Genomic DNA, 26,174 nt, shown 5'->3' on the forward strand with positions numbered 1-26,174 from the left:
CAGCAGGTAGGACAATACTGAGAGATGTGTAAAAGAAAGAACGGAATGAGCTGATGTAGAAATTGGAAGCCACTAATTGGGATATTTTATTTGATGCAATGGCTGTATCCAGTAGGTATAGAGCAGTGGTCCCCAAACTTTTTGGCACCAGGGACCGGTTTCGTGGAAGACAGTTTTTCCACGGAGGGGGGGTGGGGGGGTGGTTCAGGCAGTAATGTGAGTGATGGGGAGCGATGGGGAGCGGCAGATGAACCTTCGCTCACTCACCCGCCGCTCACCTCCTGCTGTGCAGACCGGTAGAGGTCTGAGGCCCGCGGGTTGGGGACCCCTGGTACAGAGAATGTGATTGAAATGGTTGGCATGTAACTTGTTATGGAAGTCAGTTTAGATTGGAGAATAAGAATATTCTAGGAAGGGCAGTCAGTAAGAAGAAAACTGGGATTGTCTAAATGAGCATTTAACCAAGAACCGAATTGGTAAAATATCAAGAGTTGTGAATTCAATAAAAATAATCAAAGCACACAGAGTCAAACATTTTTAGGGTTAGAAGTGACCTCAAAAAACTATCTGGTCCAGTGATCTGCCATTAAAACAGGTAAAATAGTATGATCCTGCTGTATACCTATTATTTAAACGTGTGACATTGGCATTTGCAGAGACATGGTGAACTTTGCTCTCAGTGTGATGTAACTCAGGATATGACAGCAGGAACTGCATGGTATTACACTATTGTGTAGCCCTTCCTCGTCGTATGACAAGAATCCTATATATTTTACCATCTCTGATATACAATTCTGACCACTGGGACACAAGTGTTTATAGGGCTTTTCTTTTTATAGTCTCTCACTCTACTTCTTTCTCTTACTCAACAGAGACACTCTGTTTTAAAACATTCCTCATACTCTACACCCCCTTTAATAAACTATCCTATTTCCCTTCTAAACACCACCAAAGATTTATTCCCCTCCACTTTCTCAGCTCCTAGTCACTCCTCACTCGTCCTAAGCTAGTAGACCCCTCCCCACGAATTACCAAGTGGAATTGCTTTTTTTGGTCCTGATTCTTCTTGAGCCTTGTGCAGCACTTCCTGATGGTCCACTCTCTTCTCCTTGCATCTCTCTCTTCCCGGGCTTCCTCAGTTTGTTTTCCCTGTTTCTCTTCCTCCTCTCTGATTAGTCCATCCCAGGCTCTTGGTAGGTACCTCCTTCTCTTCTGCCATCCACTCTTTATCTATTTGTGCTAAAAACTCATCCAGGGTTTTCTAGGGTGATCTCATTGCCCACTCCACCACCATCATTCTTTAGAAAGACTTCCAAATCCAGACCTGCATCTCCTTCCCAGATCTCTTCTAAGCTGCAAAGCTGTGTTCTCATCTGTCTACTTATTACTCATCCCTGCTTGGATGTTCCATAGATTCCACAAAAGTAACATCTCAAAAACTGAACTCAATATCTTTTCCCCTAAACTCCCTCCTCTCTTAAATTGGAAGGCTCCCCTTACCCCTGCCCTCCATCAGACTTTAGGATTGGGCTTCCCAATTCAGAGTAGGTTTCCTCAGGTCCGTCATACTTTGTGTCTCCCCCTCCCCTATTTTATCTTCCTATGTCCACCATACCCAGTCCTTTAACTATTAAGCCTTTCATCAATCAAATCTAAGCACTAGAAGGGCTCATTGAGCATTTCGTGATAGTCTAGACTTGAAGTCCTACCAACACATTATTATTCTTTGCCTACAAGCAAAACAAATTCTTCATCCGATAAGAAAAGGGTCACAGAGTCTGTGACCAGAAAATTAAAAGCCTGAGCTGAATCCTTTGGAGATTAAAGATGCATCAAGACTTATTTCCTGGAATAAACAGCATTGTTTGATGATGATGTATTGTATATCGTTTTAACACCATAGAAAACATTTTAAAAGAACAAAACTACCTTTTTAAACCTTATAGTTCCACGAAAAAAGTACTCTGAAATTAATTGCATTTTTCCACTTTCCAAAGTTAGCTCTTAATTCATTCATTTATTCACTAATTCATTCAACTTATTAGCCTCGTAGAATACAGAGGAGAATTCCTGAAGCAGGAATTTTATAGTCCTGGGAGAGACCCATATTCCTGTAAAATAATGAAAGTATATTTGAAAGTAAATGTTGCCAAAAATGTAAATAATTCCAGATATTTATAAGATAGCATAAAATAAACCTTTAATAAAGTCACATTTGGATAGCACTTTTGGCATTAGACTCTTAGGGGAATAGATCTATATTATCTTAGTTTATCTCAGTTTGGAATTTAATCCATTATATGTTGCATCTCTAAAGGCTCTAGAAGTTATCAATTACATACTAAGATCTTGAGCTGAAGTTTGGTTTAAATCTGTTAAACATCTACGTAATTAATATTTAATCCTTCAAAGTGGCAGAGTCTGTGCTTTTTCTGCAAACCATAATTGCAAAGATCATAATTACAGTAATTAAGATGATTCTTTGAAGTACATTCATCTAACAGTTTTTGTATCACACCAAGTATAAATGCAACACCTGAACAGCGTTTCGGGACTGATCAAATAACTAATAAAATGAATAAAAATATTTTAAGTCTGAATAAATTTTACGTATCTCAAAAGGCGATTGTAAAGTCATATTACAGACTAGTTAATAGCATCTCCTTGTATCATGTGTTGACCTGTCCCAGGTCAATATCCATTTTCCTTTTAAGGCTTACATGAAGTCAAAGCCTCAGAAACAAGGCCCGGGAGCCTACCCTCTGAGCTGGGACTCTTTTGGGTAGGAAGAGGATTTGAGGAGCCTGGTGTCTACTGGCCAGAGAGGAATGAAGTGTCCTTTGCTCACCCACTAAAACAGACTTTTTCCCACCTGCTGTTTGCCAAAAAGCAAAGAGCAATCACGTTTGCAAGGTCAAACTAGCTTGGAGAGATGCTATAAAACATACATGGCCCCCTGAGAAATTCAACATCTCCATCAGCAAGTTAAAAACTAGAAGTCCTTTAGGAAAGAGACAGGCTTAACCTTGTTAATCCCGCCCTGCCCAGGCTTATATGACCACGAGGCCCTTTTCTTGAAGGGCCTTTTGTTGAGTAGCAACTATTAATGCCTCTGCAGAACCCACACGAGGGAACGTGGCTCTGAGCCTCAGTTAATTCGTGTTCTATGGCAGGCTTGACTGTGGCTGTTTTGCCCACCCAGATTTCCCCATAGACTATTCAGGTGGAAACCTCTCTTGTGAACATAGAATCCTTCACAAAATAATCTGCATGGTGCTCATTTCCTCCCCACTAGACCAAAAATTAAATCAGCCAAAGCAGGGACCCAGCCTGTCGATTGGTGTAGTTCTCTACCCCGAAGCCGATTATTAAGTTGGCCTTTCTGGCAAAAGCTGCTTCAACAACCCACCGGCAGGTGTTAAAACCTGAAGGGAGAAAACTATGTGTGTACAAAGCCTCCGTTTCTGTTGCATGAGGTTCATCTGCTTCGTTGTCTGAATGTAAGTAGCACTCGCAGGTCTGCGCTAGGATACACTTTGCGGCCTCAGTAGCCAACCTCACCGAGCAGTCTGAGCCCTATGCCCACTCCGACCACGTTCTGTCCTTCATCTGCGCAACGGCCCTAGACATTGGCAGATGGAGAAACTGAGTTAGGGAGGTTCAGTCACTTGTCCAAGGTCACTTAAATACTAAGTGGCAGAGCCAAAATTCCAAACCGGGTCATCCACTTCTGGGGTGCACAGTCCAGTTCGTTTCCCCACGCAGCTCTCCAAGCGGAATTAATACAAGCTGACCTCCGAGTATCAGACCTTTGTCCAGGCTTGGCCTTAGAGAGAACCTTTGCAGAGCTCATTTCTTCTGGACAAGGCAGCTATATCAAAGGCTATACTTTAAGAAAGAACTCGGTGGGAGAAAAGGAGGTGAACACAGGCTCAGATTCTGGTAGTAAGACTAGGGTTTCCAGTGATGAAATTTTGTGTATGTCTTTTGTCACATCATCGCATGGACTGCCAGTGCCCTTTTTACCACTGAAAACAGGGTGATGCGGGCCTTTAAATCAAATTGGAGAATGAATCCAGAAAACCCAGAATAGTTCAGAAAACTCATCCTGAGAATTTTGTTCCTCTGGAAAGACTTCAGATACCCAAACCTGAATTAGTTTCCTATTGTTTCCATAACAAATTGTCACAAACTTAGTGGCTTAAAACAACACAAATTAATTTTGTTACAGTTTTGAAGGTCAGAAGTCCAACACAGGTCTCATGGACTAAAATCAAGGTATTGGCAGAGCTGTATTCCTTGCGAACGCCCCTTGGGGAGAATCTATTTCTTTGCCTTTTCCAGCTTCTAGAGGCAGCCAGCATTCCTTGACTTGGGTCTTTCTCATGTTACATCTCTCTCTGACCACAGCTGGGAAGGTTCTCTGCTTTTAAGGACCCTTGTGACTACACTGGGCCCATTCGGATAATCCAGGATAATCTCCACATCTCAAGGTCCATAGCCTTAATCACATCTGCAAAGCCCCTTTGCTGTGTAAAGTAACATACACACAAGTTCCAGAGATTAGGACGTGGACATCTTGGGGTGGGAGAGGGGGCATAATTCTGCCTTCCAGAGCTGTACCACTTAACCCTTCTGAGCCTTGGTTTCCCCATCTGTAAAATGAGGACAGTAATAGTGCCCACCTCCTGAGGTTGTTGTGAGGATTCAATGAATTAGTACAAGTAAAGCATGTGGCAAGCATGCACTAGGTGCTGTTATTATTTCTGGCCTCTGAGATAGCAATCAGCAAAGCAGCCTCTTCCTGGGTCGCAACAACCTGCAGAAGTCACAGCTTCTTTGATATTGATTTTTTCAGAGAGGAGAGAAAATGTTACTAGAAAAGAAAAAATTAACGTTAACTCATGCTGCTTGAATATTTTATTCCCGGGAGCTCCGTGATCTCTTGCCACAGGACAGAACCCAGGGCGACTGCAGTCATTCTGTGAATAATAGGAACTCATGTTTTATAGCTCTGAAGCCACAGAGATAGAGTTTGTAAAGAAAGTCATACATGATTTTCAAAACTGATAACTACCATCATCCCCCCCAAAAATGTTAATAATTGGCATGCTAACAGATTTAGCTAACATGCTCTGTGCCTTAGTGCAGGAAGAGCATTCTTCCCTCCAGCCACAAATACAGTGGTCCCAAAGGCTGCTGGGAGCTGTCTGTAATTGTATCACATGAGAAATGGACAACTGTGGTGGAGGGGAGACCAAGTGGAGAGGGATGTTTCGGTTTCGATGGCGGCTTTCAGGAAGGCAAAGAGATAGGAGTTGAATAGCTTTTGAAGCACGACTTGATTAAATTAAAGGTCTGGCAAATAAGTGCTATAAGGAAGAGTTAAAACGATTGGTTTAATTTGCCAGGAAAAGAAAAGACTAAGGGATGAGTTAATCTTCCATGTTAGATGAAAAGGTTTTTAAATGAGGAAGATATGGTCCTGCTGCTTTCCATGCCCACAGAGGATTAAAGGGAGAAACAAACCAACAAGCAAAACCTTGAGTTAGAACAGAAGAGACATGTTTATTTAGGGCTCCATAAGTAAAATGCAGCCCTGAAAGTAGTGAAGTCCCTAACTCTAGTCATTTTTAAGAAAAAAATTAATGCTGGTATTTTCACTTGTCCAATGTAAAAATTTATATTTATGATTTCAGTCCAGAGATACTGTCTCTTTGGGGGGAGAAAAAAAAAAAACTATGCTTCAGGTTATCTTAAGGACTACAAAAAAGAAAAAAACAGCTAAAACAAAAATAAAATTGAGGACTCAAAATTATACTAGTTTTCTTAAAGGTAGGAAAATTTTAGACATTCAGTCAATTAATACTTATTGAACACTCAGTTTATGAGACATAAGGCTTGTTTTTTTGGCAAGTTGTTCATAATAAATTTGAGGTGTAATTTACTCATTCATTCAAAAAATACTTATTGAGTGACCAACTGTATTCCAGGCACTGGAGGCAGAAAAGGTCCCTGTTCTCATAGAGCAGATGTGCTAGTGGGAAACAGACAAGAAACACATAACCACGCGAACAGGTCATGATAAAATACTCTATGGTAGCCACCTGAAATTGGGGTTGTGATAGGACAGCTGGGTGGCTCTGTGAGATCAGAACGATCTGGGAAGATCTCTCCAAGGAGCTGAGTGACTAGAAGAAGTCATTGTGCAAACAATAGCTCAGGGAAAGAGCATTCCAGGCAGGGCAAACTCTTAGTGCAAAGGCCCCAAAGCTGAGCAATCTGAGGACCTCAAAGGACTCAGCGGGGTGGCAGGGGTTGGCGGGGAGGGGTAGGCCATCTGTGGCTGGTGCAGGTTGGACCGTCCAGGAGCCAGCCGTACAAGATGATGAGGTCCCAGAAGTTAACTGGGGCTTTGTCATCCAGTAGGGAGTGTGGATCTTATTCTTAACGTGATGGGACGTTTAAGCAAAGGAATGACTAGATCTAATTTCTATTTTTACTACATGTATCATCCTGGATGAATCTCATAAACATAATGCACAGTGAAAAAAAAGCAGGAGAGTGAAAGCAAGTATAATTCCACTTGTATAAAGAACAAGTGTGCAAAAATAAACGGCGTCATTTGGGGATACGTAGAAATGTGATAAAGTATAAAGAAAATGAATGGTAAACCCAAAACTCAATGTAGTGGTTGCTGGGGAGGTTGCAGGAGGAGGGGAGTGCAATTGGGAACAAGAGACTTCACAGGGATTGATGGGTTCTGTTTCTCAGGTTGAGTAGAGGGCACAATGGTACTTGTCACATTACTGTAAATACCTGATATGTATATTCATATATACTCTCTATGAATGAAATATTTCATTATCCAAATTGTATTTTTAAATGACTCCTCTTGCTGCTGAATGTCTGGATTGTAAAGAGGCAAGAGTCAAATCAGAGACAAAGTAGAAGCTGTTGCACTAGTCAGAGAGGGTGGTGAGGAATGAGGGAAAGGGAAGAGTTTTCAGCTTGTGCAACAGGGCATGTGGTGATGCCATCTCCTGATGGGGTGGAGACCCAGGAGGAGCAGGTAGGGAGGGAAGGTAGGCCACCAAGAGTTAAGTGTTGGGGACTTCCCTGGTGGTGCAGTGGTTAAGAATCCGCCTGCCAATGCAGGGGACATGTGTTCAAGTCCTGGTCCAGGAAGATCCCACATGTCACGGAGCAGCTAAGCCCATGGCCACAACTACTGAAGCCTGCGCACCTAGAGCCTGTGCTCCACAACAAGAGAAGCCACCACAATGAGAAGCCCGTGCACCGCAAGGAAGAGTAGCCCCCGCTCGCCAAAACTAGAGAAAGCCCACGTGCAGCAATGAAGACCCAACGCAGCCAAAGGAAAAAAAAAATAGAGAGTTAAGTGTTGGGACTTCCCTGGCAGTCCAGTGTTTAAGACTCTGCGCTTCCACTGCAGGGGGCACAGGTTCGATCCCTGGTCGGGGAACTAATATCCTGCATGCCACACGACGCGGCCAAAAAAAAAAAAAAGAGTTAAGTGTTGCGCATATTCGTGTGTTATGGCTGTTAAACATGCATGTGTCAGACTTCTCTGGCGGCCCAGTGGTTAAGAATCTGCCTGCCAATGCAAGAGACACAGGTTTGAGCCCTGGTCCGGGAAGATCCCACATGGTGTGGAGCAACTAAGCCTGTGTGCCACAACTACTAAGCCTGTGCTCTAGAGCCCGTGAGCCACAACTACTGAAGCCTGCGTGCCTAGAGCCCATGCTCTGCAACAAGAGAAGCCACCACAATGAGAAGCCCGCACACCACAACTAGAGAAAGCCCATGTGCAGCAAAGAAGACCCAACGCAGCCAAAAAAAAAAAAAAAAAATGCATGTGAAAATGTCTGGTAGACAACTGGATAAATGAGACTGGAGTTGGGAGGTCAGGACTGGAGATCTAGATTTGGGCATCATTGCCATGTAGGTGACGTTAGAACTCTGGATCTGGATCACTAAGGGTCCGTATGCTGTTCTCATATGTTTATAATTGTCCTTAGGAGCTCCAGTCATCCTCAACCCTCATATGATAGTTGTTGCAAAATCAAAAAGAGAAGTGTGACATTCTGAAGACTTCATATAGAATAATTTACACTTTACTCTTTTTCATCTTTTTCATTTCTAGATTTTAGAAATACTAATTTTCTGCATTCTCCTATATTTCCATAAAAGAAAAGGAATAAAACACATTGCGATTCTGCTAACCCTGGTGGCACTTCTAGGTAAGGATATTTTTTGTTTTCTAATTATCTAATCTAGCCATGCTAAGTCATAAAAGAGTTTAAAGGAAAATATTTGAGCATTCTATTTTTTCTCATTGTTTCTACTTTTCAATTCTGATCTATAGAAACTGAGTCTCAGTTACGCAAATTATACTTTGCATGTCCATTGCTGCCATTGATATATGTTTAATTTTTAATATATTTAAGGATTTTTACTTCTTGATAGTTTTATTTGCTCTCTGACAATTTGGGGATTTTTTTCTTAGTAAATAATTGAAGAATATTAAAAGAGAAACAAATGAATAAACCCAAATGAAACTTTTGTATCAGAAGTTATCTAGGCCTATCCTGTTTACATTTAGGAAAAGAAAAACAAAACTTTAAAACATGGCTAATATGAAACAAACGTGAGCAGTATGATTTTTCTTGAATACAACATTTCTTTCATTCATTATTTAACTACCCATTTCCTTTTTTTCCAGAGGCATCTTATAAGATTTGAAAACTGATGCTTACATAAGCCCTCTATATATTTTTAAATCTATTCTCCCTCCCCACTCCTCTGTATCTCTCTCTCTCTCACACATATACATACATATATATATATCAACACTAGGAGATCTCACTAATCATTTGGGAAATTCCCTTTTCAAAAATTTATTTGTAATTCCTTCTTTGCCTAAGATGACCCATCCATCACATGTTGTTTACTCTAACTTTGTACATTGTATTTGAGGCAGCTGCAGCTCCCATGTTCACGAGGTGCTGGAGGTTTCATTTCTTCATTTCATCAACTCTTCTTTGAATTGGAAGAGTTGCATTTGTGATAGTTACTTATAGAAACAAATTTACTCTAGAACATGTTCAGGTATGTGGTTGATCAAAAGAACAGAAAAAAAACTTTATATCTTTTTTCTTCCAAATTACCAGGAAGGGAGAACAAAAGCAAACTAAGAGAAAAGATGCACATTATGTAGGAAAATATTGAAAATAAAGGAAATTTTAAATAGGAAAGTAAGATAACAGAATTAAGACCATACATATCAGCTTTGATCATAAATGTAAATGGGGTAAGTTTACCAAGTAAAAAAGAAAGATTTCCAAATTGGACTTCAGAAAAATTCCCGTATTGATTTTGAAAAAGATTCTGAAATTGGATTCAGCCAGTTTCCTCTGGTTCAGCTCTATAAGGGTTATTGAAACAGCACCCTTTCTGATTGGCCTCTGCTGGTTGTGAAATATTTTGACTTCATACATAAATTTCATCTAAACAAGGTAACTCAGATTGAAAGTAAAAGAAAGCAGAAGGTCATTGTATTACCATCTAAGTTGAAATCAAGGCAGAAGCACTAAATGCAACAGAGGATCCTGGAGGCTCCCCTATTAGTATTTAGTTGCTAATCAGGGTAGGACTGGGGCTTGGAAGGAGGAAGCATCAGGGGACAGGGGCCCTCAGTAGACTGGGCAGCAGCTATTTCAGAGACTACATTAGCATAAATATAAGAGGAGCAGGAGACTTCTCTTAGCTCATGGAAATAAGTAGACAGAAAAATATGTAAAATTAGAGAAACTGAATGCTTAATTTTGATCTGGCAGCTCTAATGTTGAACTCTAAATCCAGAAAGCAGAGAATACACCTTCTTTCAAGTGCCTGTGTAACATTTACAAAAGCTGATCTTATGATTGGCCACAAAGAAATTTCTGATAAATTCCAGGAAGTTGAAATAGTACAGACCACATTTTCAGATCACAGTGAAATAAAAACAGAAAATAATAACAAAAATAGAACCACTAAAACCGTACCACCTGGGAATGTTAAACACTATGCTTAAACTGCAGCTGGGCCAAAGCAGAAACCACAATTTCATTACAGCATATATTTCTTAAATTATTATGAAAACACTTAATATTAAACCTATAGTTTATGCCTAATGCTGTATTCAGAAGGAAATTCATTGCTTTAAATGTAAGTCAATTAAGTACTCAACTCAAGAAGTTAGGGGAAAGAAGCACAGAAATAAAGCTGAGGCAAGCAGAAAGGAGCAATTAGTAAAGATAAAGGCAAAAATTAATGAAATAGAAAGCAGAAAAGCAATGGATCGATACATAAACCCAAGAATCAGTTCTGAGGAAGAACTAGGAATAAACTGAGAAGGCTGACTTTTAAACATGGGTCAGCATAATTAATGTTGGGTAAAAATCGTACTGTTATAATGATGAAAGTAATACATGTCTACTGCTGAGAATTAAGAAAACAGAGAAAGACAACAAGAAACGATAAAATATGAAATATTTTAATATAAAATATAAAAATTCATATAATTGAGCACTGCAGCATGATATGATGGGAGTGTGTCTGGTCCTCTGTAGAAGATAGTTTACCAACAGATTTCAGAAGAACAGTGGCTGTCAACACAGGAATTGCCCTTTAGGTGATTTTCCTACAGAAATTGGCAGAATGATATACAAAGATTTGTATTCAAGGATATTCATCACAGTTTCATTTTTAATACCAAAAAAATGGATACAATCAAAATATCCAAGAGTAAGGAATTCCCAAAAGGCATTCCCATTCATACAAAGGCTTACTCTCCAGCCAATAAAAATCATACTTTAGAAGAATAATTAGTGGCATAGAAAATACTTAATGGTGATGGAAAATTGGTTCCTAAGTAGTATATACTGTATGATTCACATGTTATATTTGTGCTTAGCGATAGAAAAATAACTACAAAGAGTCTCAAATGTTAAAAATGATTTGGGGATGAGTGTTGAGATTACAGGTGATTTTTATTTTTCTTTCCAGACTTTTCTGCATTTTCCAAATTTTTGTAAATGGGCATGCATACTTTTTATAGTTTAAAAAAAATGAGTTTAAAGTTTATTCATAATCCCATTGCCTAGAGATAGCCACTGATAGTGTCTTGATGTAGTTTCTTCTAGCCATTTTTTTCTGTGCATATGTAAGTATTTTCTACTTTTATATCTACAGCATTAGAATGATACTGCATTACAATTTGGTATTCCCACCCATCCTCATTAACCACCCCCGCCCTCAAAAAAATTTAGAAGTACTCAACACCAGCTTAGAAATACAATAAACAGTGATTAATCAGGTGGTGATTGTGCATGCTTTGAAAATATAGTGATTAACTCTAGCAACTGATAGTTGGTTTAGCTGTTTAATAAAGAATTATAGTTTTGTTTTTGTTTTGTATTTAAGTATAATTTAACATCGGATGGTGGTTGAATTAGGTGGCCTTTGCAACCCTGAGGTTCTGAGGTGAAGGGAATAGTGTGTTCAACTCTTTCTCCGTTAATGATCTCTTTTGGAAAGCTGGTTGTTCAGACCACAAGCCCATCACCACATCGCGCTCTAATTTCAAGCCAAGTGTTTAGGAGGAAATCAAGGTCCCGCAAGAGCTAACCTTATAAACTTAAACCATCAAGTGACATACATGTCTATGGATATTTTACATTTCTAGATTAGCTAAAATATGACTATTTTCATAATCTATAGAAAATATGTAAAATGACCAAGTCAAAAAACATTTAAAGTGAAGAAGGGCCCAGCTGTAAGGGCCTCTTTGTTCAGATTGGAAGTTTGTTTTTAGAATTTATCACCTGGTCTCCTCTGTTAATTATGACTTTTAACAGAAAGAAAATGCCTAATTTGGAAGTGTGCCCTGGTATCCTTCAAGTCAAAGTATATTTTTAGTTTTTGGAAAACTAGGCTTTTCCTTGTTGGTCATCACCTGCTATTTTAAACATTATATATATATCCTTTTCAAAAGCTAAAAGGAATAAAGCTCAGATATATTACGACCAAGTAGATCAAAGATAGTATTCCTTCTTCACACTGCCTTTGACTTACAGATATTTGATTTCATGTAAAAATTATTTTTTAACTTTCTGTGGGTTTCAGCTAAATTATGGAATTATATGCAACAGTAGTTTCAAGAGACCTAAGACAAAAAGAAAACACTCTCTTCTTCCTACGGAAACACTGTGTTTCCAGAAAATTCTTCCTTGCTTTCATACTAACATAACCTTATCAGATCACTTTTTCCTCATTGCTGTTTGAAGCATGTGAGAAACTTGTTCCCATAGGGATAAGTTCCTCTTTAGCATAGAAAATAAACAGACATTGCTTATGTAAATCTTAGATTACGGTTGACTCTGAGAAATGAATACTCAGCTCTGTCCTGCTTACTATTAACGTCCTTGTCAAAAAATATTTTTAAGGAAACTTCTAGGCATTTACTAACAAAAGGACTCATATGTAGACTTAGTACAACTCTTAGTAAACTCACGGAGTGAGTTGCTTTTCACTTTCCAGTCTTCTCATCTATTTGGCTTTAAATTTTTTCAGTATAGTTTAATAGTTATTTTCCCATTAATGTCCCATGGGCAATCTGCCTTTTCTTATCTCCTCCCTTCATTGTTTTCTTCCTTTCCCGTCTACTAGTAATTATAACCTCCACAGCGTCCTTTCAACAGTGAGGGCTGGAAAATAAGCGTCTTGCTCCAAAGATAAGCACTCAGTCACACAACAGATCTTTAGCTGATTTAAGCAAATGGAAAGCCCACAGCTTGAGCAACAGGGCTACTGCTTGGCTGGCATCACAACCTACCCTACACGTCTCAGGGCAGTCTTCATTCTTAAAGCATAATAGGGGTATTTACTACTCTACCATGTAAAGTTAAGATACTTATTTGTAATTCTACCTCAAACATGTATTTTATTTGTGTTTTGTGTTTTCTTTTTCAGCCTCATTGACTGTCATTTCAGTAAAAGCCGTCTCGGGCATGATCACTTTTTCTGTGACGGATAAAATGCAACTAACTTATCCCATCTTCTATATCATGTGTATCATCATGATAGCATCTTGTGTTTTCCAAGTCAAGTAAGTTAGCTCTTACGTACTCACTGCTCTTTCAACATTCCTGTGCTTCTCTGAGCATTCATCTTTATTGGCCTCAGATGATAATTAAAATTAGATGCAACTGATTTCTAAGGGTGAGGGGTCTATGCTTATCCTCGGCCAATATCCCTGGCTTTATCTTTCACATCCAATAATAAGTTTTTACGAAGCATTGCCTTCATGTTTTGTGAGTTCTAAAGTGTGGCCATAATCCAGCTAAGTGCACTTTGATACTTTCCTGATGCTCTTCTGCTTGTAATTAATATCCATCGCACACAGGTTGTCATTAGCAATAAATCAAAGGGGCAGGTCCACATCCAGGATTTCATTCTAAATATAGGAAATACATGAACCCTTCACCTTCATTTCTTAGCTCATACTCATTAATTGCCCAGAGATGGACAAAACCAGACGTTTGGCCGGGAGGGAAATCCTTTCCCCAAAACTTTGCATCTTTAGCCAGAATTTTCTTTGCACCCATGGGATTGCAGAATGATTGTTTTACATTTCTCTTGGGGCCTCACAGTGGTGATATGGAACATTTTTAATTTCTGCTCTTCTCTCCCCCCACCTCCATCTGCTCCAATCTCTTCCCCTCCAGTTCACATCATGATTTTGCCTTTGCTGCTAGGCTCTCCTGAGTCCACCAGAAAGCTTTCTGTTTACCCCAAAATGCTATGCAGGAGCACCAGCCCAGTGGCAGCCAGGAAATCAAAGCCCAAATTTTGGAGGCGAGTGGTTCCTTCCTTAGGTACTAGAAGTCAAGTCTAATGGTTACGGGTTGAATATGGACCCTGTTACAAGGCGTGTGTTACAGGAGAAATCCAATGTCCTGTCACTGTTTCATTTGTCATAAACAAACTGTTCCTTTTGTTTGTTTATCAGACCAAGTGTGTATCTAATACTTGAATCATGAAACTGTTTTGTTGCATCTCTCTTCTGAATTAATCAGTACAGTTTCAGAATTTAGTGATTAGCATCATTATCTTTAAACTCTGCTTCATGAATTTCAAAGCCAGATACAACTGAAGGTAAACTACATTCCTATCACCCTTGTTTCAGTCCCTGCACCTCTCACACTAGAACTACGTGACCACGCTAGAACTGTAGAACCATGGTTCTCAGCCCTGGCTTCCCATTACAATTCATTACCTGAGGAGGTTTGTTTGTACATATATGTATACATGCACATATATACTTACATGCCTGTGTACATGCATGTGTGTGTGTGTACATGCATGTACACACACACATAGAGGAACACTTGGGCTCTACTCACAAATTTTTTTTTTCAATTGCTCTAGAATAGGACCTAAACATTAGTGCTTTTTAAAGTGCCCAGGTGATGTCAATGCAATGCGCTGCTTCAGAAAAGGTCTAGTCCCTGACAGGGCTGCACAGTGCAGTTGTGGGAACCTGAACCATGTTGGCGGCCAAAGTGGGAAGCTGAGCTCCCACATGTGCTCTGCAGCTGGAGGGCTGAGCATTGTTTTTGAAACATTAAACATTCCTTTACTTCTCCATCTTCTTTCTTGGCACGTGGCATGTCAAGGGATAGCTATACCATTCCCCAGATATGATATTTAACAGGTTCTAAAGTCTATCCTAATGAATCAGCCCCAGTGTGATACTGGTCCAGCAGCTTGAATCGCTTCCAACTCAAACTTCTGTGGCCTCCAAATATGATTAATTGCTTTTCATTGTTACTGTTGTTGGTTTAAACAGACCGTAAAACCTGACATCTGATCTCATACATCAGATGCATATAAGCTATGACTGCTGATTGGAAATGCCCTTTTACTGCACTTCCTTTCCCTTTGTAGTTGTAGCTAAAGAACATGCATTTCTCGATGTTATTGTTAACTTATTGTTGAGCGTCTCTCAAAGACAGAGCTTCAGTAAATGCCTTCTGCTCTAGGCTCCTGAATCAAGCCACAAAACTCTACAGTACAGCGACGGTGGTGCCCGTTAACCATACTTTCTTTACAATCAGTGCCATTATTGCAGGTGAGTTTTGGCTTTCTACGCTTAGGTGATTCTATCCCCATAACAAGCATAAATGAAGTCTCCCTCAGAGTGATGAGAAAATCAAGGAATATTTTGGTTATAAGGGAATGTATAGCCCGCATCCTCCTAGCTACCACCCAGTGTCTGAACTTCCTCCATAACATCCTCTAGGAGAGCTTATTCTACTTTGTGTGAATGTTCCCCGGTGCTCTCTGTCCCCCGAGACAGTTCAGTCCTGGTTTGAATCACTCTAATAATTTGGAGAGCTCTAATTATTAGAAAGTATTCCCCTGTATTGGAACTGAAATAAGCCTCCCTGTGAATTGAAGATGCTCATCTTAGTTCTGCTTTCTGGAGTCTTCTCCTTGCCAGCCCTTCTGATAATCAAAGCACAGGTCCTCTTGTGTCCTGTCTCTGGACCAAACATCCCCAGTTCGATGAACTCTTCCCTCCCTGGTCCTCACCCCCTGCATCAGAGAGAGGGGTCCAAAAGTGAATCCAGTGTTCCAGGGAAGGCCAGACAGATGAGAATAGAAACTACTACCTTTGCTGTTCTGGCCTCTATTTTTCGACTATTGTAGTTCTTTTCTTTCTATGGACAATTTTTTAAATATGTCAGACACAATAGTGTTAAAAAAGTATAAATTTGAAACTTGGTCCAAACAAAAATACAGTAGATTCAGGTATATCATTTGTAAGTTTGGTACTGGTATACCTTAGTTCATTGGCTTATTAGATGTATTTACTACCTGGTCATATTGGGACTTCATTTCCCAATGCAAAGTTTCTGTATTATGGAGGTAATTAGGTATTATCTGTTGCCTAATGGACACATCTTTTTTATTTCATGGCAAACAGGGTGACTGCCAGTGGGCAATTTTTAAATGTAATTAATGCATTTTCTGTTTCCCAAAATTGAAACTTACTTTTAAAGAGAAGGATTATATCTGAAAACATCTAATTTTTTTTAGCATTTTATGCTTGTTGACAAAAGAAAGTAACAAAAGATTGTACACTTGTGTGCTCTAGAAATATTGAAAAAGGAAAAGAGCAAGGCCAAAAACATTTATAAGCATGACGTAAAGCATAATAATTAAGATGACTGTGCTAAAGACGTGTAAAACATGTAGTTCCCCTGAAAAGAAGGTTTTATAGGAGGACCAACAGGGCTGGATCTGAATACCTAGCACACCAAGTAATTGATGAATCAGGGAAGCTGGAACTTTCTGGGAGTGATTGATAATAGTTCACCTGATGTTACTGAAGTGTGGAATGGAGGTGAAGCTTCTTGACTTACTTCTCCTCTTTGCCCCCATCAAAAAGTATACCTTAAAACGAAAATGAGATACCATATTTTGCCTGCTAAATTAGTAAAGCTTTTGTTTTGCTCTTTTTATCTCAATAATCAATGCCGACAAGGCTGAAGTGTTGCAGGCACTCTCGTGGAGTTGGGTACCATGGTACCGCCCTCCTAGAACTGAGTTTCATAGTTTTTATCAAGAGCCTTAAAAATGTTTCTACTCTTTGATCCTACAACTCAAAAACAAAAAACAAATAACCCAATTAAAAAATGGGCAAAGGACTTGATTAAGACATTTCTTCAAAGAAGATGTACAAATGGCCAACAAGCACATGAAAAGATGTTCAACATCACTAATCATTAGGAAAATGCAAACCAAAACCACTTCACACCCATTAGGATGACTACTAGCAAATAAATAAATAAATAAATAAATAAAATAACAAGTGTTGGCAAGTATATGAAGAAATTGGAACCCTTGTGCACTGTTAGTGGGAATGTAAAATGGTGTAGCCACTATGGCAGTTCCTCAAAAAATTAAGCATAGAATTACCATATGATCCAGCAATTCTACTTCTGGGTGTATGTCCGAAAGAATTGAAAGCAGGGACTCAAACAGATATTTGTACACCTAGGTTCATAGCAGCATTATTCACAGTAGCCAAATGTCAGAAGCAACATAAATTGACAGATGAATGGATAAAGAATATGTGGTGTATACATACAATGGAATATTATTCAGCCATCAAAAAGGAAAGAATTTTTGATACATGCTACAACATGGATGAACCTTGAGGACATTATGCTAAGTGAAACAAGCCAGTCACAAAAGGATAAATACTGTATGATTCCACTTATATGAGGTATCCAGAGTAGTCAAACTTACAGAAATGGAAAGTAGAGTGGTGATTGCCAGGGGCTGGGGGGAGGCAGAAATGGGGAGTTATTTAATGGGTATAGAGTTTCAGTTTTACGGGATAAAAAGTTCTGAAGATTGGTTGCACAACAGTATGAATATAGTTGGCCCTCTATATCAACAGTTCTGCATCTGTGGATATAACCAACAGTGGATAGAAAATATCCCCTCCCCCAAAAAAATTCCAGAAAGTTCCAAAAAGCGAAAATTTAATATGCCGCATGGTAGCAACTATTCACATAGCATTTACGCTGTATTAGGTATTATAAGTAATTTAGAGATGATTTAAAGTATTTGTGGAGGATGTGTGTAGGTTATATGCAAATATTATGCCATTTTATATAAGGGACTTGAGCATCCTCGGATTTTGGTATCCACAGAGGGGTCCTACAACCAAATCCTGTGGGTACCGAGTGATGACTGTATACTTAACACAACTGCACTGTAAACTTTAAAATGTTTAGGATGGTAAATTTTATGTTATGTGTATTTTACTACACTTTTTTTAGTTTTTGCTCTGTTTTAACAGAAATTCCTCTTAAAGCGACAACAACAAAAAAATCCTAAAATACTGGGAAAAAAATATGTAGAGAAGTTTATTGACACTTTACAAAAGCAAAACATTTGAAACAATTTAAAATGTACTTCAAGAAATGAATATTATGGGGCACCAGCTCAGAATAACAAGAAAACATTAAAATGATCACAAGGAAATGTGTAATAACATGGAAAAATGCTTCAGAAGTGTTGATTCATTCAACAAATATTCATCAGAATGGGACATGGCTTATTCCTGTAGGAAGTTTATCCTCTAGGTGAGGAGATAGACTTGAGACTGAGAAAGCCCCTGTCTTGTTCCCTGTGGTATCTGCAGCACCTAAGCAGTGGCTGGCACTTAGGACTCTCAATAAATACTTGTCAACAGGGTAGCAAGGCTAACACCACACACACACAAATTTGATGCCAAGTAATATATAATCTAAAGATAACTTATTTAGTAAAAACTCTACGAAGGCTTTGGGACCATAGGCCAAGAGGAAATCATTGAGACTAACAAGGAGAGAAGAAAAGCTCATAGGAGTAAAGGACACATCCACATTTCCCTTCACCCAGAAGGAAAGACCAGATGAAGGAGATGGGAGAGGGGGTTGGCGGTGAGAAATGGAGCTGGGGTAGCAGATCAGCATCCTCCAGTGCCTGAATGAGCATGTGCCAGACCCACAAACCGCAGGGCGTTGCCAAGACTGACAGCACGGGGAGCAGCTGGCCTGAAGTGCGAGCGCCGTGTCAAAGGCCCAGAGTCCACCCAGATGCGCAGGTCAGGCTTGCTGACCCCTGGCTTGAAACTGTAGGTGGGAAATATCTCTCGAGTTTTGTTTTCTTGCACGTGCCAGTGGGACAAATCTTGGACTGGATAAGAAATTTCTGTTGGCAAAAGTTATGTTAATGGTGCTGATTTTTTAATAATGATACTTACATTATGTAAAGTCTACAAATCTGTGTTCTTTTGGGATCACTGAAAATGTTAGTATGGCATGCAAATATTTTTAAACTACAGGATGTGCATTTTAAGGGTAACTATACTTAGAAAAAATAATACATTAATTTGAAAAACAGTATGTAGCTATTGTAAATATTCTTACCCTAAAATTAATGTTATCTTCTATTTCTATGGTAGGTATCATATTTTATCAGGAATTCCTTGGTGCAGCTTTTCTCACTATATTTATATATCTTTTTGGGTGAGTAAATGTCTCAGAAGTAAGGTATGTGAAATCCTATTACTTTTATGTGAGATTTTTGGCATTGTACCTGAGGCATAGAAAATTGGAAAATTATATAAGAAACATCAGTTCCCCGAGCTCCTAAAAGAAACATATTTTTCAACTTAACACCTTACCCAGGGCTCAGTGTCTTTGTGATTTAAGTATCTCTCTGAGGGTTCTGAAACATTGGGGATTTTCTGTTCCAGCCAAGGTCAGGGTAAATCCACTGGCCCTTGTAGCTACTCCACATTTTTATACTCTATCAGACCTACCCCACCCTTGGGAACCCCTAGGTTAGATCTCAATCGGGGAACCACAGATGCCCCTAGGATCACCTAGAACAAAAGGCCAAGACTGGGGCAGATCCCTACCTTTGGACCTAATAACATCAGATTGGTACCATCCCTCTCTTGTGTCTGGGTGCCCAGCTTTAACCCTGCCTGGAGATTTGGAGGACAGTCACTGCTGGCATTCTGGCAAACAGAGAGCAGAACTTTGACAGAATATCGCCAATGTATCAATTCTTCCATTGGTTCCAGCTGGCACTCTGTGAATGCTTAGTTGCTTCTTGATGTGGTATCCTGCATGACCATTGTTATGCAAACTTGAGCCCAGACTATTTTCAGTGTAGAAAATCATCTATCTTGAGAATTCAATTTCATAAGATTTTTGGGCGAGGCTAAACTTCTGGGATCTGGAAACTATGACTATTCTTATGGCCAAGGACAACAAAATTTCTTAGAAAATTAAAGAATAAATTATTTTTTTGCTCGTGTTGCATGCCAGTAATGAGTCTGGGCATGCATGGATAGAAAATGAGACCTAGTGTCTACCCAAAGGGTTTAGAGCCTAAATTAGCCTCCAGATGGTAAAAACCTGAAGCAGAGACTTATTGGAAGCTGCCCAGGTCTTGGTTCTGGGGACAAATATTATTGGCTGCAGCAATTAAGACAAGTTCTAGGCAGCTTACCATGAGAAACAGAAAGAATAAAACCGGTGGAATGTATGTCACCGTGTAGAATATGGAATTCAGTTATTTAACACTGTGAGTTCTTTCAGTGATCTTGTGTTCTTTATCACCATTATTCTCACAGGTGTTTTCTGTCATTCCTTGGTGTGGTTTTGGTCACAAGAAATCGAGAAAAGGAACATCTGCCACAGTCTTACATTGATTTTGGACATGTCCCTGGTAAAACTGTGTATTCCTTAATTTAGAATAGAAAATTTGATCCTTATAAATTAATCATTGCTGGTATGATTTGGGGTGTTAAATTAATATAAAACATAACTCTTACCCTCAAAAACATGTACATTTCATGATGAAACCAGAGGTTTCATAGTTTAACTATAAACTGTAACATTTACAGTTTAACTATGATAGTTTAACTGTAAATGTTAATAATCATTTATTTGAATATTGGCTTTGCACAGAACGCTGGGGTTAGAAAAGAACTGATCCTGTCTTCTTGATTTGGGTGATGTTGCAGATTTCCTTTTGAGGTTTCTTTAAATTGGAAAAGGGTAGGGAAAGGAGTGGGAGTGGCAAGAACAGACCCTTGTTGCTTGGAGAGCCTTTGAGGGAACATCTAAGGCCAGAAGGTCAGGTGCTCAGACGGAGGTGGCCTGTACGCTGTAGGGCCAAGAGAGACGTTCTTCTCGATCACCTGAACGTGAGCTGCTTCCCCTCTCCCTTACCTCACTCATCCAGAGCGGATGCGTCGCTGTCCCAGTTCTCCACTCTCACTGAGAATGACTAGCTTCTGTCACGTACACAACACAAGCCACATCCAGAACAAAGGAAGTGGGCTGCAGTGTCCTCACCCCCTCCCCTGCTCACCACCCCCAACAATCTCCAGTTTTGCTGGGGATCTGGGGTGACCTATAGGTTTCTAGACAAGAAGCAGTGATGTTCTCACAGCTTCCTCCACCATTCTGCTGGGACCCAGCCTTTGAAGCAAAAAGCATTAAAGCCTCATCCCTACGACTGAGAAAATATGGCCCTATGAGTTCTGTGTTCTCTTTCCCATTCGAGCCATCTTAGCAGCTAAGAGCACTCAGTGCAAGAATTGGCATTCGTGGCAAGGGTGTGTGTTAGAGATGCCTTGTATGGTTAGGGGTTCTTTGGTGGGAAATAAAGTTTACTTCTTCTTAACTCTATTTTTCATTTCACACAGCCCCATACATAGGATCAGTAACAGCTTTAGAAGCCACTAGGAAAGACTGTTTTTCTCTGTTGTTACATGCGTTAGACTAAACATGGACAAGGAGACAGAACACTGGGGAGAGAGGTTTGGAGATGAGTGCATGCTTCATGTTAATCTCCTGACTGATCCAACCTGATGTCCGTGCTCAGCATGGTAGACCCTGGGCGGGAGACAGCTCGGTCATGTGGACAGCAGTGATCGCACATCAAGGGGCGTGGAGTTCCGTGGGCCTTTCTTCCTTGACGTTTATCTCTTCTATTTAGAGGGTGACCACCTAGTATCTTTTAAAGGGAATAAAATGTGGCCTAGATAGAGGAGAAATTATTAAGACTTATTCTTCTGTAAGAGCTCAAAAGATTCTTTGTGATTATTATCTCCGCAGGGAAACAAATGTTGGACAAAATACAACCAGATTCGAACGGCTTATCCTATGGAACTTTGCCTGATGGAAGTGACTCCACAAAGAGCCCAAGTGGAGAGAAGAAAGAGGTCTGAAATGCCGAGAGGGATGGCTGCTGGCCTGTTATTCGATACCACCTTTTAAAAAATTGCACATGTTCAATTTGTGTCAGCAGCTATTTTATGCTGACATGTGCTCCCATTTGTTTAGTCCTTTACCCCACCTCCATGTCTATGGACTATCAGGGCCTTCCTAAGCTTTGACACTCTAATGTTTTCATGGAATGTGATTTGAAGTGTTCCCCACACCCTGGACCTCTCCCTAGTGATCATCGAACTGGCTAGATCTTAATTAGAGCCTGGCTACCCAAGCAGGAATGTCACAGAAAAATGTGCGTCCACGATTTGGCTGCAGAACGCATCGGTTGCTTTTCCCATACAGCTTGCAAGATCAGTTGCTTTGCTTTAAAGGGACACTTTAGCCCCACCACCTCGCTCCTAAATCAAAGGTTTGAGAGCATTCATTTTTCCTAAGACATCTTTTATGAACCTCCCCCAAAACATTTCACCTTCCTATTCCCAAATTGAGTGGTGAATCATCTTTTCTGAAAACTAGCCCTATCACAAATATCCTTTGAAAATTAAGGGTGTCTTTAAAATTAGAACTTATACCCCATTCTATGATGGGGTATGCCAAAATCAAAAGACCTTGACTGGTGGACTTTTTTAAGCTTAAGAAAGGAAAAATTTAAGAATTAGTACCAATTTTTTAAATAAAAATGTAATAGAATGGTGACGTTTTCTTCAGCTGTATGATCCTATTATACTTGAATTGAAACTGAAGACAAACTTCATATACTATGCCTTTATTTGTTTAGATCTTATAATTTATCAAGTGGGTTTTTAATGTTTTAACTTTTAACACGTCTCAAAAATCATATATAAATTCTTAGTGATATTTTCACTAACACTCTGTTTCTTCCTCAAGGCATTACTTCAAGCTTTAGAATAAAATTCTTCTAGGTAAAAGAACAGTTATGATTAGAGAACTAGATTTCAGCCTTTTTAAATCTGTAGACATAGAACACGGCCAGGCGGTCCAACCTAAGTCTAGGGAGGAGACCCAGGTGCTACCATACCCTGAATGGCTCTTCCACTGCCATAGTGACATAGCTACTAAGATACATTTTCAGGTAGAGTCCATAATCATATCTGTTATTATTTATGATCTCCTAATATTTAAATGAGAAGAAAAGAGCTAGCTTTCATTATCACCAACACCAAATAATAAGCCCCATCCTTAATGACATATCAGAAACCTCAGACCACTTCTGACAGGCCAGTCCAATATTATTCCAGCCAATTGTCTTGCATTTGTTTGGTTGTTTAACTCAGAACTATTGAAACTATAGTCTTAACTGCTTTGGGTCTTTTATCTTTGTTCTTTGTCATGACCTGCATCCCTGACCAGACCAACCAAACCAGGCCACAAAGGTGAGATTCAAATCCATCACCAATGTATGAATAATAACCTAGAGCCCATGTCTGGCTTTTGAACTCCTGGTAACAATTCCTGCCATTGTGGAAAGTGTCCCATTAATTCAAATAATGTAGTCATATAATTTATGGCATGTTTTACTGAACTTGGTCCAACATGTTGGCATTGGAAGGCTCAGCTAAGAAATGTGTCTTAACTACAGATTTCTGGTGACTCTGAAAACTGGTTTCAAAGATTTGGAAAATAATTAGACAGAAGAGTTTTACTTGAAGTGGGACTATATTTATAGCTATAGCACATGGTTTTGCACGTTGTAGAATTTTGCACAGAGACAAGCATAATGCCAGTACTTTAGTGGTCGCCAACATTTGCATCTTTTAAAAGTTGTAAGAAATGACATTGACATGCACATTTGCACAGTCCAGCAATGCTTCAGGAGTTTAGGTAACATATAAAATAATATTCAGACCTAATTTTACTTTCCATATTGCGTCTCCAAAGTAAGGTGAGTAGGAGATTTAGTTGTATTGACTTGTAAAGATTTTTTAAATTACACACTGCACGACAACAACCAAAGCCAACCCTGTCCTTCTCTTGGCATTGTGAGTTGGGGACTTTTAGCCAACACTTGACTCATCTGACTGTCTAGACCAGGGGGGTCTGCAAACTCTTCCTGTAACGACACAGAGAGTAAATATTTTGGGGTTTGCTGGCCATACAGTGTCTGTGGCAACCACTCAACTCTGCCATTGTAGCATGAAAGCAGCCATAGACAGTATATAAACAAATGAGCGTGGCTGGTGTCAGTAAAATTTTATTTACAGAAGGAGGTGGCCAGTTGGTGGGCTATAGCTTTCCAACCCTTGGTCTAGACTCCTCTGGCCTTGCCGTGCTGCTTCTTCCTTATTTCTTGGGCGTTCAAGAGTTTAAAAAACAAACTGGATGCAATGGGAGCGTTAGCCATGTCTTGATATTTACATTAGGATCTTGTGGCTTATGTAAGATACAAATGAAAGCAATGAGTTCATCATTGGTGCCCAAATTCTTCTCTCTTGAAGGTAGCGGTTCTTTTATGAGCACCACTAACTGTATCAGAAGGGCCTCTCCAATCCCACACTCTTAAGTGGATAATTGCCTCAGAAATGAGTAGCAGTTACCTCTCATGTAGCAGATTAAAGCAGAGGTCCTTACCATCTGATTGTTATCAGTTTAAGTGTTTGCTTGCCCTGTAACTATACTATTTTCGTCACCAGAATCACTTGAAAAAAATATAATAAAAACATGTCTCAAGCAGTGATTCCAGAATGTAGTTTTCAACCCCCCAACCCATTCCCACAAGCTCCTGGAGATTCAAGTTTGTGGCAGAGAAAGAAAGGGAAGAGACAGATTTCATAGATTAGTGCAATTTCAGTGCTATTGAAGAATAATGGTGATAATGTGTAAGTCTGGCTCCAGAAGAAGCAGGTGCAATGGTGGACATGGCTCAAATGGATAGAAGCATTGAGCCAAGCTCCTGAAGCCAAGAACCCCTTTAGGCGCCTTGTTTCAAAGCACACAGCTCGTCCAGGGGTGGTGACGATATACACTCAGCCACACCGAAGGCTGCCTCCTGCTTGCCAACTTAATAGTGATATTATGGACGCAAATATAACCAGTTATTAAAACGAACCTTTCCAACACCCTTCCAGACTGCTTTATTTAAATTCCAAGGCTGGTTACAGAGCAGTCCTTGAACTGGGCAACTGCAAACCTAATGCACATGTCTGGCATCAGCCAATATGAGTGCTTTAGTGAGGTTGCTAGATCAACACCACACAGTTTGAACTTTTAGAACAAGATCTCAGAATTGAACCCAACATGACTGTGTGGGGAATTTAGAAGCTGCTTCTAATTGTTAGACTGATCAACCGTCTGGCTCTTATTATGACCATCTTGAAGTAAAAAAATAAAATTCCACATATATGTGGTTTCCATGCAAATATAGACCAGTCTTGGGCTATTAAATGTAGTGTTTTAGTAATTGTGGTGAATGCAGGGAAGAACCTTCCCACCCAGGAATTCTTGAGTCTCTCCCCTTTCTCACCAGCCTCAGGGTACCACACAACATGCTGTCCTGTGCCAGGAGAGCAAATCAGTTACAGGAGCGGTGGCCCATCCAAGGAAACTTTTTTTTTTTTTTTTTTTGCTACAAAGGGAGGAAACTCCGCCTTCAGTGTTGGTCCTTATTGAGAGTTAATGAGTCCCAACCGCAATGTAAAAGAGGAATATCAATCCCAATATCAAATAAATGTGGTGTTTTGGGGTGCACGCAGCTGGAGTTTCACAGAGTTCCAGGCAAGATGCAAGATAGTCTCCGTGTTCCAGGAAAGAATCTGCTTCCCAGGGAGCTGGCAAAGGCATAACGGAGAAGGAGCCCATCCATTCCTGAAGGACCAGCATGCATGGACACAAGCCACTTTGCACATTTGAGCTGCTGCTATCCAGACGCAAGCTAATCCTTCCAGCATGCACGCATCCTGCTTTTGGAGCCTCTTCCTTCATGGTTCTAATTTGAAAACCAGCCTCGAAAATTTTCTGAGGCTTGGGCTCTACTCCTTCTGTCCAAAGCACCTCACCTAAATCTTCTAAACACTAGACTAAAGGAAATGAATCAGTTCAGGAACTTTTGATCTAGGGACTTGAAGCTTGAATTGCCTGCCTGGTTATAGACACTAACCCAATTACCACATGCCTCAAACAGCAAATACGCATTAATATACTCAAACATAATTGATCACATACTATTTTCAATGTAATATGTTTAAAGTTATTAGAAATATAAAAATAAATTAGACATGAAGACTAGCTCTTCAGGAACTTACTGTCTGGTCAGGGCTTTCATCTGTTGAGCCCTTACTG

At 39.8% G+C, this 26,174-nt stretch overlaps 1 protein-coding gene across 3 annotated transcripts in view; it reads left to right on the plus strand.

The window, feature by feature from the left end:
• NIPAL2 (NIPA like domain containing 2) overlaps positions 1-25,401 on the plus strand; it is a 75,031-nt gene extending 49,630 nt beyond the window's left edge. The window contains exons 7-12 of one of the 3 annotated variants that reach the window (XM_028164629.2): positions 8,165-8,261; positions 13,033-13,168; positions 15,105-15,193; positions 19,088-19,151; positions 20,270-20,364; positions 21,762-25,401. In XM_028164629.2, coding sequence (XP_028020430.2) covers positions 8,165-8,261; positions 13,033-13,168; positions 15,105-15,193; positions 19,088-19,151; positions 20,270-20,364; positions 21,762-21,874 — 594 coding nt within the window. In that variant the 3' untranslated portion in view covers positions 21,875-25,401. Of the gene's footprint in view, positions 1-8,164; positions 8,262-13,032; positions 13,169-15,104; positions 15,194-17,938; positions 18,728-19,087; positions 19,152-20,269; positions 20,365-21,761 lie in introns of those variants that run through there. The other 2 variants (XM_057532159.1, XR_009005810.1) reach the window with 2 other exon arrangements.
• Positions 25,402-26,174: the final 773 nt, after the last annotated feature.

Source organism: Balaenoptera acutorostrata, chromosome 17 (genome assembly GCF_949987535.1).
Source record: "Balaenoptera acutorostrata chromosome 17, mBalAcu1.1, whole genome shotgun sequence".
NCBI lineage: Eukaryota > Metazoa > Chordata > Mammalia > Artiodactyla > Balaenopteridae > Balaenoptera > Balaenoptera acutorostrata.